At 47.9% G+C, this 15649-nt stretch overlaps 1 protein-coding gene across 5 annotated transcripts in view; it reads right to left on the bottom strand.

Annotated features, from left to right (window-relative positions):
- WDFY3 (WD repeat and FYVE domain containing 3) overlaps positions 1 to 15649 on the bottom strand; it is a 655707-nt gene that overhangs the window by 334475 nt on the left and 305583 nt on the right. For all 5 annotated transcript variants that reach the window (XM_030190597.1, XM_030190598.1, XM_030190593.1 and 2 more), the window contains 2 exons: positions 4785 to 4885; positions 224 to 442 (listed from right to left, as the gene is read on the bottom strand). In XM_030190597.1, coding sequence (XP_030046457.1) covers positions 224 to 442; positions 4785 to 4885 — 320 coding nt within the window. The remainder of the gene's footprint in view (positions 1 to 223; positions 443 to 4784; positions 4886 to 15649) is intronic.

Genomic DNA, 15649 nt, shown 5'->3' on the forward strand with positions numbered 1-15649 from the left:
TTTCTTGTAAAGGGACACAATTTAATCTTGATCTCCTGCTATTCTTGCCTTCTGCTGAGGCACCTATTTGCAGCTCTCCAATAATACATGGGTAGGAAAATTCACTCTTTTTTCAATTCAACATGACTGTAAAACTTTTTTTCACTATTTTTAATTAAGTAGAGGCCTAAATCCTTGAAGCACATTTTCACACTGTTAGCATAGTCCAAAAGCAAAACCTTACCGTAGTTCTGAAGTAGCTCCTCTTTCGTGGAGATGATGAGTGAGCGATCTTTGGCAGATAGCACTATGGACAGGCAGACATAGTGCTGCTCGGAGGAGTTGGCTCGGCGCACAATAGTAAGAAGCCTGACTGGGTGGCTACTGGGATGGCTACTAAAATGCTCAATGCAAAACCAGGTTGAATATGTTAAACCAGAAGGTGGTGGGAAAAATCTTTCACCTATGAAAGCACAAGAAAAGAAAAACAGAAAAAAAAATCAAACCTTTAATGTAACAGTTACATTTAAACAACAAGTAACTGAGAAGAGTATGAGTAGATAACACGGAAAGAGAGAAACCAGTGTCAACAGAACTAAGACTGGAACAAAAACTTGAAGTTTTGGCTTTTTAAAAAGTATCTAAATTGTTAGCTATGTTATTGCAGTTTAGAATGCTAAAAGTGTTTTTTTAGTTAGGTTCATTTAAGTTTAATAACATTTTAATATTGCTTTACTGAATGCAATTATTTGTGTTTGATAATTGTCTTGTAAACAGTTCTGAGATATGGTTTGAGAAGAGTATACAAAAATGCTATGCTATAGACAAATAGAGATTACAACAAAGAGCTGAACTGAACATGAATCCTATCTAGAGGACCTCACGTGTCACCCAGATAGTTATCTCCTCCCAAACACACTGAGAAATCCTCTCATGTCAGCAGTGGCAAGGATCCAGCATAGTATTCTCGGAAATACTGCAATCCCTGCTCCATTCTCCAGACCCCAGAGGCAGCATGAGCTCCCTTGTCTCAATGCATGAATGAGACAATGATGCCAGGCAGAGAGCTTTAGATGAGTTAGAAACTGGGGAATACTTTGGGGAAGGAGGAACCTACTCCAGTGAGGAGGCAGGAGGAGTATACAGCAGCTTATACACTAGAATGCAGGAGAAAGCTGACAGTCGCTCAAGAGCACATCATTCAAAGTGAAATATATTTTAAGGATACTGTTAAATCAAGGAGGTTGGGCTACATTATAGGGAAGATATGATTATGACAGGGAAATTAGGCCTTTACTCAAGGTGTGATTGCTCTACAGATCAATATAAAGACAATATAACATTCTATGTTATATTCTTCCCCTTTCTGAATAATTACTAACATTGATTGTTTTTTTTCCTCCAGCATGCACACTGAGCAAAGGATTTGAATGTATCATCCACAATGATTCCAAGATCTTATGATCCTTAGTCTGCGAGTCTTTCAACCCTTGACCTCTGTTTAACAGAGCTGCAGACTGGTTTAATCAGCAGAAGCCTGTACATAGTGCCTCTAAATGAGCACCTATATGGCCCAGTAGATCTTTGCAACCATCAACATCTTCCTGTTTTCAAGGTACTCCACTTGCTCTTCTCTCTAAGTTCATACCCTAGGAGGATAATTTGGTCCACCCTTGTCACTTAAAAAGCAGGTCTCTGCTTTTATTTCTTGGCACAGAATCTGTGCAGTCAAAACTTAATTGAATTCCTCTGACTTAATATAACACCACAAATGCATTAAAGTGGTTTAAAAGGGTAAAAGTTAGATAAATTCATCAACTACTTTTTTTTTTTTTTACTACTTAGTCATTTCAAAAATTAACTACTGCAATGCCTACTTGTACAATGACCTTCCCATGTCGCTGCTCTCCCATTTTCAGTAGTCATAAAACACTGCTATTAAGCTGTTAATGGATGTCCAGAAATCTGAGTATGTTTATCCATTTTTAGCAGCACAATAATGTCATATTGTATTTAGTCACATAAGATACTATTTTCCTATCAGCCCATGTATATATCCAATCATCTGACTCCATATGGTCTTTTTTGAACTCTCAGCCGGTTGATGTAGTGTATCTAGATTTTCAGAAAGCATTTGATAAACTTCCTCATGAGAGACTCCTGAGAAAAATAAAGAGACATGGGATAGGAAGCAATGCTCTGCTGTGGATTAGGAATTTTCCCTATGGTGGTTTACTTATAGGTGTTTTTAATGAATCTTATGTTTTATATTATTTTTATGTTTATAATTGCAATTTTATGTCTTTTATTTTTATAATTGTGATTTTAGTCTGCTTAGCCTCTAAACCACTTTGCTATGCTTATAGCTTCTGAATGACAGCTAAGAAGCTTTTGTAAATAAATAAATAATCCTTTCCCTAAGTGTCAACATAATATGGAACCAGCATCATATACTACATTTAGGATTATTTTCCCTTTACGCTTCACTCTGCACTTGACCACATTAAATTTCATCTGTCATTAGGATGCCTAGTTTCCCAGTCTTGCCAGATCCTCCAGCAACTACTCATTTCTTTAGTAATTTAACCACTTTTAATAATTTTGTATCATCTGCAACTTTAATGACCTTACCCAGTGCTCTTTTCCAGATTACATATAAATACGTTAAAATGCAGGTTTCAGTACAGATTCCTGGAGCATGCCACTATTTATCGTTTTCTACTATAAACAAATGACCCCATCCAGTTCCATTCTCTGTTTCCAATCTTCTAGCCAGATCGCATTCAACAAGAGGACACCGCCTCCTGTTATCTACATGTTTATAGATGCCTTGAAAAACGAAAATCTAACAGGCTGCCAAGGAAACGTTTGCTAAATCCATGTTAGTTCACAATTAAATTAATTTCATTCTTCAGAATAGCATTTGGCTCACTGCTCTGTAGTTTCCAAGCATGCTCCTGGAGCTCTTTTTAAGATCAGCATTTCATTAGCCACTCTCTGATCCAGTGGCGTAGCTACGTGGGGCCTGGGGGAGCCTGGGCCCCCGTAGATTGGGCCCTGGCCCCCCTGCCGACGACCCGCTCGACCCCCCCTCCCGCCTACCTTTGCTGGCGGGGGACCCCAACCCCCCAACCAGCCGAGGTCCTCCTCGCAAAAGGCTTCCTATTCCTTCTGTTTCTGTCAGACTCACAGAACAAAGCCTTGCAGATCTGCAAGGCTTCGTTCTGTGAGTCTGACGTCCAGAAACAGAAGGAATAGGAAGCCTTTTGCGAGGAGGAACTTGGCTGGCGGAGGGTTGGGGTCCCCCGCCAGCAAAGGTAGGCGGGTTGGCAGCGGGAGGGGGTCGAGTGGGTCGTCGGGCAGGGGGCTGGTCGACAATGGCTGGCTGGCGGTGTCAGCGACAATGGCGGGGGTGGCGGCGTCAGTGGGGGGAGCTAAAATGTGCCCCCCTCACCTTGGGCTCTGCCCCCCCCCCCCTCCTGCCAAAGTCTGGCTACGCCCCTGCTCTCATCCTTAGGGATGAATTTACTGATAACAGATTACTAATGATAGGTATACAATTTCACTTCTGAATTTTCAGAACTTTGCTGTGTATACCATCCAGTACAGCCGATTTTTCACTCTTTTAGATTCTCAATTTGTTCCATCTAGAGCCGTACCGAATAGCATGTTTTACTATTTAGCCGAATACGAATAATGAAAGATATTATTTGGATCAATATGAATAATGGGCACCGAGCTTTAACATAAATAATAAAAGAAGCAATGTGAAATCAGAGATCAAGTGTTTATTTCAGTAGGATTTAGCACAGTAGAGCACCGGATTATTCTTATTCAAATTTAAATCACTATTTGGCTGAATACGAATAACGTGAAAAACAGTCTTGGTTGAAGATACCATGAGGACTACCGTCTGGGAAACCTTGCAGCTGATGACTTTTTTTTTTTTTTTTTTTTTAAAGAACTGTAACTCATCAGATATGATAAGTAATCCATGTCAACTTGTCATAGAAAGCATGGGACAAGCATGTGCGATCTCTAAGGAAAAGGAGGAGTTAAGGGTTACAGAGGATGGGCAGACTGGACGGGCCATTTGGCCTTTATCTGCCGTCATATTTCTATGTATTCGGAGCTGAACTGAATCAAATACGAATATTCAGTACAGCCCTAGCTCCATCACATCTAAAGAAACAGTAGCTACACTGCTAATGGAGAAAACTGGAGTCTGCAAGATTGCACAGAACTCATCTTTAGATACAAAGAATTAAACTGTGAAGTTGCAGAAGCTCATATACTACCCATCTTTTTTCTTGGTTGGTCTTTAATCAATTTTACAGCCTTCTAAGATTCAAGGAAAAAAATAGAATAGAAAAGAGAGGGATAACCACAAAAGCTAGAAAAATGGGTGAAGCACAGAAGAGAAAAACTGACCAATTTGGTACAATGTAGACAGGAGAACTAAATACATTCTTGATGGGTTCTATAATTCTCCTAACCTGGATCACAGCTTTCTCCTGCTGTACTTGTGGATCAGCTCCACCCCCCACCCCCCCAATGCCTCAGTCAACCAAAAGAATAAATTATAAGTGGAGTGGCTGTTTTTCATGTGCACCAAAACAAATGAACAAAAAGGTCAAGAGGATGGACAGACGAGATGACCCCTTTAATGCATTTTCCCTCCACAATAAACACAAAAAACAGCTAGACACAATGGACAGAACAACATGCAAGAGGCAGATGTGAGTGCATGCAAAAGCAAACCAATAACATGCAAATAAAGAATGTACAATAAAACCAGCCCTTACCCGCCCCAATTCCACTGAGTACAGCACCATCAATAAGCCCTGTTGAGACAGCATTGTTTGTAGGAGCATTATGAGGAGCTAGACTTGGCAAGAAAAGGCAGCTGTGAAAAGAAAAAGACCACACATTAGAGATATCTGCAAACTTATCTTCACCACAAAGACATTTTAATCAGAATTTTCCAACATTTCACAAACAACTGCATAAAAATCAACCTTCCTGTTATGAACAAATCCAGAACTAACACTTGGTTCCAAGCCACAATACTGTAGTGAGCAACACAAGGAAATGAGACAGACCCAGACTTTTATAATACCTATTTGAAGGGGGTGGGGAGAGTGGCGGCTCAGGCTCTTTGGAAAAGTAGAAACAAAACAAAGTTGGTACACAATAGCATAACCCTCCCCCCCCCCCCCCCCACCCAAACACACTGCAACATGGGGCCAGGCACAAAAGAGGCCTGGTAGCAGAGCTATCAAGACCCCCCCCCCCCCAGCTTTACTGTTGCTGCTCCTACACTATGGCTCCAATGATCAAAAGTAAATGGGGGCTCTAGAGGCCAATAGCACCTGTATTTAATAAGCGCTGATGATCAGAGGGCTCTGGTGCACAAGAAATACCGCACAGCTCATTCAAATTAGATATAAATGAGCTCTATGATACTCCACCCATATGATCAGAGACCTGCACTCTGATCGTACAGGCCAAATAGCGCCTTAACTCTACACGCCAGCTCAAAGCTGGTGTTAGGGTTAAGGTTCTAGCTCTGCTAGGCAGCCTGGGCTGTCACTGTCAGCCTGGACTGCCACCTCAATCCTGGGGGCAGCGCTGGAAGAGGAGGAAGTGCTACTCTCTCCTCCATCACCACGAGGTACCGGGGGGGGGGGAGAGGGGGCTGCTAAACCACCAGGGCAGGTGGGGGGTGTAGCCCACTGGGCCACCAATGATTTTTTTGTGTGTGTGTTTTTTTTTTTTTTGAAGGTTAGGGGAGGCTGGAGATCCACTGGACCTCCAGTCCCCTGTTTTTAGTCCCGGGGGGGGGGGGGGGGGGGGGGCTTGGGTGGCACTAGGCCACCAGGGCCTTGCTTTGACCCCCCGGCTCCTGTGTGACAGGGTCCAGGCTTTTGACAGCCCAGTCCAGTCAAACAAGTGCAGGAGGATTGTCCCTGAATGCATGCCCAGGCACAATCCTCCCGCACCTTCCCCCAATGATCAACATTAATAACGTACCTAAATTTGCATTTTATTAGCATAGAACATTGGGGAGTTAATTCCCTGCGCTGTTCTGGCGCAATTTTTAGGGTGTTATTTCGGAAGAGCATGGGGAATTGATCATCAGACCATATGCCTTTTTGTCCTTAACTCCCTTCTGTTCTCTAGTTCTATGCTGTTCTCTAACTTAGGTGCTCTTCCCGCATGAAAATGGACGCCTCTTGTCTTCTGCCCACAAGATTTGTATGTCGGCTTTGCAAACTACATAAGGCTCCACAGATACACAGCACTATATGGTTCAGAAAGCTGCCCTATGAACTGCATGGGTGGAGGGAAGGGAGGCTAGCGTCTGTTTTGCAGGAGGAAGAATACCTACAGTTAGAAGCACTGGGATTATTTATTTATGTGTTACAGTTTGTATCCCACATTTTCCCACCTATTTGCAGGCTCAATGTGGCTTACATGGTACAGTAGAGGCGACAGCCAATACCGGTATGAACAAATACAAAGTGAGGTTATGGCAGAGTAATGAACAGTGTGATAGACACATTGGTGGTAAGAAGGAGGGAGAGTTATGTCCAGTACGAACTTTTATATTGCTGTGTTGCGGGATTAAGGTTGGATCGTTGGGGTATGCCTTTTCGAACAGGTTAGTCTTTAGGAGTTTCTGGAAGTTTAGGTGATCGTATGTTGCTTTCACGGCGATTGGTAATGCATTCCATAGTTGCGTGCTTATGTAAGAGAAGCGGAATACATAGGTTGATTTGTATTTGAGTCCTTTGCAGCTTAGGTAGTGGAGATTTAGGTATGTTCGTGTTGATCTTGTTGTGTTTCTGGCTGGTAGGTCTATGAGGTCTGTCATGTATCCTGGGGCATTGCCATAGATGATTTTATGAACCAGGGTGCAGATTTTGAATGTAATACATTCTTTGATTGGGAGCCAGTGTAGTTTTTCTCGTAGAGGTTTGGTACTTTCAAATCTTGTTTTTCTGAATATAAGCCTGGCTGCTGTGTTTTGAGCAGTTTGGAGTTTCTTTATGATTTGTTCTTTATATCCTGCATAGATTCCATTCCAGTAGTCTAGATGGCTTAGTACCATAGATTGTACCAAGTTGCGAAATATTTCCCTCAGGTAAAAAAGGTTTCACTTGTTTCAGCTTCCACATTGAGTGAAACATTTTCTTTGTTATAGCTTTCACTTGGCTCTCTAGTGTAAGATTTCGGTCGATTGTAACTCCAAGAATTTTCAGGCTGTCTGAGATAGGGAGGGTGTAGTCTGGGGTGGTTATGTTGGTGGTGTGACCCGCACTAAGAGAGGAGATTCCCATTTCTTCATCAGTGCATCTTTAAGGATAGGGTGCAATGGAACTGTGGCCCCTTCCTTAGGAGGGGACTCACAATCCAGGACAGACATTTTGTGCCCTGGGTTCCTCCTCTATCTCCAACTTAAATGGGATGGCCGAAGCCATCTTCTTCACAAGACCTGTGAAAGACAAACCCTGAGGTGGAGATTTATGTCTTTCTTGAAGTGGGGAGGGATCAGAAGGGACCTCAGAAGACTCCTCCTCCAAGAAGTAATGGGAGTCCTATTCTGAGTCCATGAGCAGTCCCAATCAAGTACTCAGATCAAACAGAGTGAGTCTGTACCTGTTCTGGCTCTATGGGACCATGTCCACACCCTGAAAGATGCTGGGGTACAGCGCTACCCTTAGACTCCTAGGAAGCTTCCTCCCCCAATGTCAAGAGTGGTACCGCACGGGTTGATGTCGACACCCGTCAGAGTACCAGAATTGAAGACTGTTCCACAGGCAAGGTTGGAGCTTCAGGAAGAAACGGGGGCTGAATCACAGAGCTGGCTCAAGTAACATTGATGCCTAAGGGGTGTGCAGCTGTAGCATCTGCGTCAGCTCCTCCCTGAGCATGGCTTAGTACCTTCTTAGCGAAGGTAAGCTGGGACAGGGACAGCCTGCAAAAGAGCCGGTGCCAAACTGGAAGCAAGAATCTGGCATCCCAGAGAGCGGCGCACCAGCACCTCCACTTCTCCCAGTGCCGGCGCTGCTGATGCACCAGCACTCCCAATACTGTGCATTGAACAGTACCAATGTTTGTGCTTCTTGGGCTTCCCTACAATGCTGAGCATTATGGTCCTGCAATGCCAACGAGGAACACGTCAAACCTGTACGTATATTCGGTGTTAAGTCCCATGCTGACAGGTCCCAGGGCCAACTATCAGTGCCCAGTGTCGAGGGAGGTGGCAACCTGGGCAGCCCAGTGGTGCTGATGTCAAAGGATCAGCCTTCAAGGAGCCAAAAAGTCTCTCTCCTGCTGGACCTGAAGTGCTGTGTCCTCAACTGCATTTTCAAACACACAGAACAGGAGTTATGGTCATGGTTAGGCCCAAGGCACCTGATGCACAAACAGTGCAGGTCCATTACCGAAATCACCCAATTACATTGGGCACACCTGTTGAAGTCACTGGGGACCTTCTCGGACATTGAGAAAAGAATCACAGTGAAATTAAATTCTTCAATTTTGGACTACAAAAAGGGACAGAGCCCAAATCGAGGTCAGTGCTCAGGCCTAAGAGGGTCTATTGAGCCACAAAAAAAAGAAAAAAAATGAAGGGAAAATAACAAAAAAATGAAATTAAAGACGAAAATGAGAGGAAAAGTACCCTTACGGGAAGGAAATGCAAAAGAAGAAAAAAGCGCTGAGGAGAGACCACAAAGACATGTCCTTCCTGCTCCACAAAAAAAATAAGACTGAGGTGAGAAGGCAACTGTGTAAGCACAGGACACTGCTAGCATTTTCTTGAAACATCTAAACGCTAGCCAGTGTCCACACCAGGCTCTGTCGAATGACGTCATCCACATGTAAGACTACAACTGGGCTTGCTTGTACTCGGAGAATGGCTTTTATAAAATTTGGGCAGTCACATATGTGCATGAAAAGTGGGTGAATGGAAGTGAACCTACTTTTTACAGAATCTGTGGACAGGTGTTCCCAGGGGCGTAATCTGGATGGCGTGGAAGTACAGTTTATTTATTTAAAAGATCTACCACCCATGCTATCCACTGTCCTAGGCAAGTGATGATAAAATATATAATAGCTAAAATAAGATAAAACAAAAACAAATTATAGTGTGATCTTTAAACTATTCTCATATAATCCAGCATCATCTCTGATTCATTCTAAAACAAAATGTTTGATCAACTGACTCACTGTTTCCCAAGTAGGTCCTGGAGTACCCCCCTTGCCAGTCTGGTTTTGAAGATATCCACAATGAAATGCATGAAATTGATTTGACAGACTGCCTCAATTTTACGCAAATTTCTTTCATGCATATTCATTGTGGATATCCTGAAAACCTGACTGGAAAGGGATATTCCAGGAGCAACTTGGGAAACACTGGTCTAACTTGCTCCATGTCTGCCATTAAAAAGCTTCAGAAAATAAAAAAAGCTTTTAACAATTTTTAATACTAGAGAAAATTCTCCATACATCATAATTCTTGAGAGAAAGAGTTCCAGAAACTCATTCTACAGTCTAATATGGGAACATCTAATAACTTGCTTGAAGAGTGCAGTGTGCAAGATGGGCAATAAATGTATGTGCATGTTTTATACACACACAGTATGTGTACAATTTAATCATGGCAGCTGCAAATATGTCCATCGGCATTTGTGCACTATTGGGGCTGGTTCTGGGAGTCTATATAGCGAATGCTACATACCTGTAGAAGGTATTCTCCGAGGACAGCAGGCTGATTGTTCTCACTGATGGGTGACGTCCACGGCAGCCCCTCCAATCGGAATCTTCACTAGCAAAGTCCTTTGCTAGCCCTCGCGCGCCCGCGCGGCCGTCTTCCCGCCCGAAACCGGCTCGAGCCGGCCAGTCTCATATGTAGCAAGACAAAGACAAGGGAAGACACAACTCCAAAGGGGAGGCGGGCGGGTTTGTGAGAACAATCAGCCTGCTGTCCTCGGAGAATACCTTCTACAGGTATGTAGCATTCGCTTTCTCCGAGGACAAGCAGGCTGCTTGTTCTCACTGATGGGGTATCCCTAGCCCCCAGGCTCACTCAAAACAACAACCACGGTCAATAGGGCCTCGCAACGGCGAGGACATAACTGAGATTGACCTAAAAAATTTACCAACTAACTGAGAGTGCAGCCTGGAACAGAACAAACAGGGCCCTCGGGGGGTGGAGTTGGATCCTAAAGCCCAAACAGGTTCTGAAGAACTGACTGCCCGAACCGACTGTCGCGTCGGGTATCCTGCTGCAGGCAGTAATGAGATGTGAATGTGTGGACAGATGACCACGTCGCAGCTTGCAAATTTCTTCAATGGAGGCTGACTTCAAGTGGGCTACCGACGCAGCCATGGCTCTAACATTATGAGCCGTGACATGACCCTCAAGAGCCAGCCCCGCCTGGGCGTAAGTGAAGGAAATGCAAGCTGCTAGCCAATTGGATATGGTGCGTTTCCCCACAGCCACTCCCCTCCTATTGGGATCAAAAGAAACAAACAATTGGGCGGACTGTCTGTTGGGCTGCGTCCGCTCCAGATAGAAGGCCAATGCTCTCTTGCAGTCCAATGTGTGCAGCTGACGTTCAGCAGGGCAGGAATGAGGACGGGGAAAGAATGTTGGCAAGACAATTGACTGGTTCAGATGGAACTCCGACACAACCTTTGGCAAGAACTTAGGGTGAGTACGGAGGACTACTCTGTTATGATGAAATTTGGTGTAAGGGGCCTGGGCTACCAGGGCCTGAAGCTCACTGACTCTACGAGCTGAAGTAACTGCCACCAAGAAAATGACCTTCCAGGTCAAGTACTTCAGATGGCAGGAGTTCAGTGGCTCAAAAGGAGGTTTCATCAGCTGGGTGAGAACGACATTGAGATCCCATTACACTGTAGGAGGCTTGACAGGGGGCTTTGACAAAAGCAAACCTCTCATGAAGCGAACAACTAAAGGCTGTCCCGAGATCGGCTTACCTTCCACATGGTAATGGTATGCACTGATTGCACTAAGGTGAACCCTTACAGAGTTGGTCTTGAGGCCAGACTCAGACAAGTGCAGAAGGTATTCAAGCAGGGTCTGTGTAGGACAAGAGCGAGGATCTAGGGCCTTGCTGTCACACCAGACGGCAAACCTCCTCCATAGAAAGAAGTAACTCCTCTTAGTGGAATCTTTCCTGGAAGCAAGCAAGACACGGGAGACACCCTCTGACAGACCCAAAGAGGCAAAGTCTACGCTCTCAACATCCAGGCCGTGAGAGCCAGGGACCGGAGGCTGGGATGCAGAAGAGCCCCTTCGTCCTGCGTGATGAGGGTCGGAAAACACTCCAATCTCCACGGTTCTTCGGAGGATAACTCCAGAAGAAGAGGGAACCAGATCTGACGCGGCCAAAAGGGAGCAATCAGAATCATGGTGCCTCGGTCTTGCTTGAGTTTCAACAAAGTCTTCCCCACCAGAGGAATGGGAGGATAAGCATACAGCAGGCCCTCCCCCCAATGCAGGAGGAAGGCATCCGATGCCAGTCTGCCGGGGGCCTGAAGCCTGGAACAGAACTGAGGGACTTTGTGGTTTGCTCGAGATGCAAAGAGATCCACCAAGGGGGTGCCCCACGCTTGGAAGATCTGGCGCACCACTCGGGAATTGAGCGACCACTCGTGAGGTTGCATAATCCTGCTCAACCTGTCGGCCAGACTGTTGTTTACGCCTGCCAGATATGTGGCTTGGAGCACCATGCCGTGACGGCGAACCCAGAGCCACATGCTGACGGCTTCCTGACACAGGGGGCGAGATCCGGTGCCCCCCTGCTTGTTGACGTAGTACATGGCAACCTTGTTGTCTGTCTGAATTTGGATAATTTGGTGGGACAGCCGATCTCTGAAAGCCTTCAGAGCGTTCCAGATCGCTCGCAACTCCAGGAGATTGATCTGTAGATCGCGTTCCTGGAGGGACCAGCTTCCTTGGGTGTGAAGCCCATCGACATGAGCTCCCCATCCCAGGAGAGACGCATCCGTGGTCAGCACTTTTTGTGGCTGAGGAATTTGGAAAGGACGTCCCAGAGTCAAATTGGAGCAAATCGTCCACCAATACAGGGATTCGAGAAAACTCGTGGACAGGTGGATCACGTCTTCTAGATCCCCAGCAGCCTGAAACCACTGGGAAGCTAGGGTCCATTGAGCAGATCTCATGTGAAGGCGGGCCATGGGAGTCACATGAACTGTGGAGGCCATGTGGCCCAGCAATCTCAACATCTGCCGAGCTGTGATCTGCTGGGACGCTCGCACCCGCGAGACGAGGGACAACAAGTTGTTGGCCCTCGCCTCTGGGAGATAGGCGCGAGCCGTCCGAGAATCCAGCACAGTTCCTATGAATTCGAGTCTCTGCGCCGGGAGAAGATGGGACTTTGGGTAATTTATCACAAACCCCAGTAGCTCCAGGAGGCGAATAGTCATCTGCATGGACTGCAGGGCTCCTGCCTCGGACGTGTTCTTCACCAGCCAATCGTCGAGATATGGGAACACGTGCAGCCCCAGCCTGCGAATTGCTGCTGCTACTACAGCCAAGCACTTTGTGAACACCCTGGGCGCAGAGGCGAGCCCAAAGGGTAGCACACAGTACTGGAAGTGACGTGTGCCCAGCTGAAATCGCAGATACTGTCTGTGAGCTGGCAGTATCGGGATGTGTGTGTAGGCATCCTTCAAGTCCAGAGAGCATAGCCAATCGTTTTCCTGAATCATGGGAAGTAGGGTGCCCAGGGAAAGCATCCTGAACTTTTCTTTGATCAGATATTTGTTCAGGGCCCTTAGGTCTAGGATGGGACGCATTCCCCCTGTTTTCTTTTCCACAAGGAAGTACCTGGAATAGAATCCCAGCCCTTCTTGCCCGGATGGCACGGGCTCGACCGCATTGGCGCTGAGAAGGGCGGAGAGTTCCTCTGCAAGTACCTGCTTGTGCTGGAAGCTGTAAGACTGAGCTCCCGGTGGACAATTTGGAGGTTTTGAGGCCAAATTGAGGGTGTATCCTTGCCGGACTATTTGGAGAACCCACTGATCGGAGGTTATGAGAGGCCACCTTTGGTGAAAAGCTTTCAACCTCCCTCCGACTGGCAGGTCGCCCGGCACTGACACTTGGATGGCGGCTATGCTCTGCTGGAGCCAGTCAAAAGCTCGCCCCTAGCTTTTGCTGGGGAGCCGAGGGGCCTTGCTGAGTTGCACGCTGCTGACGAGAGCGAGCGCGCTGGGGCTTAGCCTGGGCCGCAGGCTGTCGAGAAGGAGGATTGTACCTACGCTTGCCAGAAGAGTAGGGAACAGTCTTCCTTCCCCCGAAAAATCGTCTACCTGTAGAGGTAGAAGCTGAAGGCTGCCGGCGGGAGAACTTGTCGAATGCGGTGTCCCGCTGGTGGAGCTGCTCTACCACCTGTTCGACTTTCTCTCCAAAAATATTATCCGCACGGCAAGGCGAGTCCGCAATCCGCTGCTGGATTCTATTCTCCAGGTCGGAGGCACGCAGCCATGAGAGCCTGCGCATCACCACACCTTGAGCAGCGGCCCTGGACGCAACATCAAAGGTGTCATACACCCCTCTGGCCAGGAATTTTCTGCACGCCTTCAGCTGCCTGACCACCTCTTGAAAAGGCTTGGCTTGTTCAGAGGGGAGAGCATCAACCAAGCCCGCCAACTGCCGCACATTGTTCCGCATGTGTATGCTCGTGTAGAGCTGGTAAGACTGAATTTTGGCCACGAGCATAGAAGAATGGTAGGCCTTCCTCCCAAAGGAGTCTAAGGTTCTAGAGTCCTTGCCCGGGGGCGCCGAAGCATGCTCCCTAGAACTCTTAGCCTTCTTTAGGGCCAGATCCACAACTCCAGAATCATGAGGCAACTGGGTGCGCATCAGATCTGGGTCCCCATGGATCCGGTACTGGGACTCGATCTTCTTGGGGATGTGGGGATTAGTTAAAGGTTTGGTCCAGTTCGCCAGCAATGTCTTTTTGAGGACATGATGCAGGGGAACAGTGGACGCTTCCTTAGGTGGAGAAGGATAGTCCAGGAGCTCAAACATTTCAGCCCTGGGCTCGTCCTTCACAACCACCGGGAAGGGGATGGCCGTAGACATCTCCCGGACAAAGGAAGTGAAAGACAGACTCTCAGGAGGGGAAAGCTGTCTTTCAGGAGAGGGAGTGGGATCGGAAGGAAGACCCTCAGACTCCTCGTCAGAGAAATATCTGGGGTCTTCTTCCTCTTCCCACGAGGCCTCACCCTTGGTGTCAGACACAAGTTCACGGACCTGTGTCTGCAACCGTGCCCGACTCGACTCCGTGGAACCACGTCCACGATGGGGGCGTCGAGAGGTAGACTCCCTCGCCCGCATCGGCGAAGCTCCCTCCGCCGACGTAGTCGGGGAGCCTTCCTGGGAGGCGACGGCAGCCGGCACCGCACGCGGCACCGACGCCGGAGACCTCACCTCGGGCGATAGACCTGCCGGCGCCACGCTCGACGGTACCGGTGGCGCAAGCACCACCGGTACCGGAGGGGTAGGGCGCAACAGCTCTCCCAGAATCTCTGGGAGAACGGCCCGGAGGCTCTCATTCAGAGCGGCTGCAGAGAAAGGCATGGAAGTCGATGCAGGCGTCGACGTCAGAACCTGTTCTGGGCGTGGAGGCTGTTCCGGGCTGTCCAGAGTGGAGCGCATCGACACCTCCTGAACAGAGGGTGAGCCGTCCTCTCGGTGCCGATGCCTGCTGGGTGCCGACTCCCTCGGCGACCCAGAGCTCTCGGTACCGACACGGGAAGGGGACCGGTGACGATGCTTCTTCGACTTCTTGGAACGAAGCATGTCACCGGAGCTTCCCGGTACCGACGAGGAGGACGTAGAATCCAGCCGTCGCTTCCTCGGGGCCGAGGCCGAAGGAGGTCGGTCTCGGGGGGGCTGTACCGCAGGAGCCCTCAGGGTAGGGGGAGACCCACCCGAAGGCTCACCGCCACCAGCAGGGGAATGGACAGCCCTCACCTGCACTCCAGACGATGCACCACCGTCCGACGACATCAGCAGACGAGGTCCCGGTACCACCGACGTCGATGCAGCTATCCGATGTCTCGGCGCCGATGCAGAGGTCCGATGCCTCGATGCACTCGATGCACTGGCGGCCGAGGATGAAGCTCTGGACGCTGAAGACGCCGATGCCGACGAAGAGCCCGAGAACAAAACGTTCCACTGGGCCAATCTCGCTACCTGAGTCCGCCTTTGCAAAAGGGAACACAGACTACAGGCCTGAGGGCGGTGCTCGGCCCCCAGACACTGAAGACACGACGCGTGCCTGTCAGTGAGCGAGATTACCCGGGCGCACTGGGTGCACTTCTTGAAGCCGCTGGAAGGCTTCGATGTCATGGGCGGAAAAATCACGCCGGCGAAATCAAAATCCGAAATGACGAAAGTGAGCACCAAAACTTTGAGGGAGAAAAATCTCGACCGAGGCCGAAAAGAGGCCTACCCCGACGACGAAAGAAAACTTACCGGGGCAAAGTCTGAAAATACGGGAAGGGGCAAAACGAAACCCGAGGGGGCTTCCGGAGCACTTCCCGAACAAATTTTTAAAGATTTTCCGAAGAAAAAAACACGTCGAAGAGAAAAAGGACGCGC

Source organism: Microcaecilia unicolor, chromosome 2, assembly GCF_901765095.1.
Source record: "Microcaecilia unicolor chromosome 2, aMicUni1.1, whole genome shotgun sequence".
NCBI classification, from domain to species: Eukaryota; Metazoa; Chordata; class Amphibia; order Gymnophiona; family Siphonopidae; genus Microcaecilia; species Microcaecilia unicolor.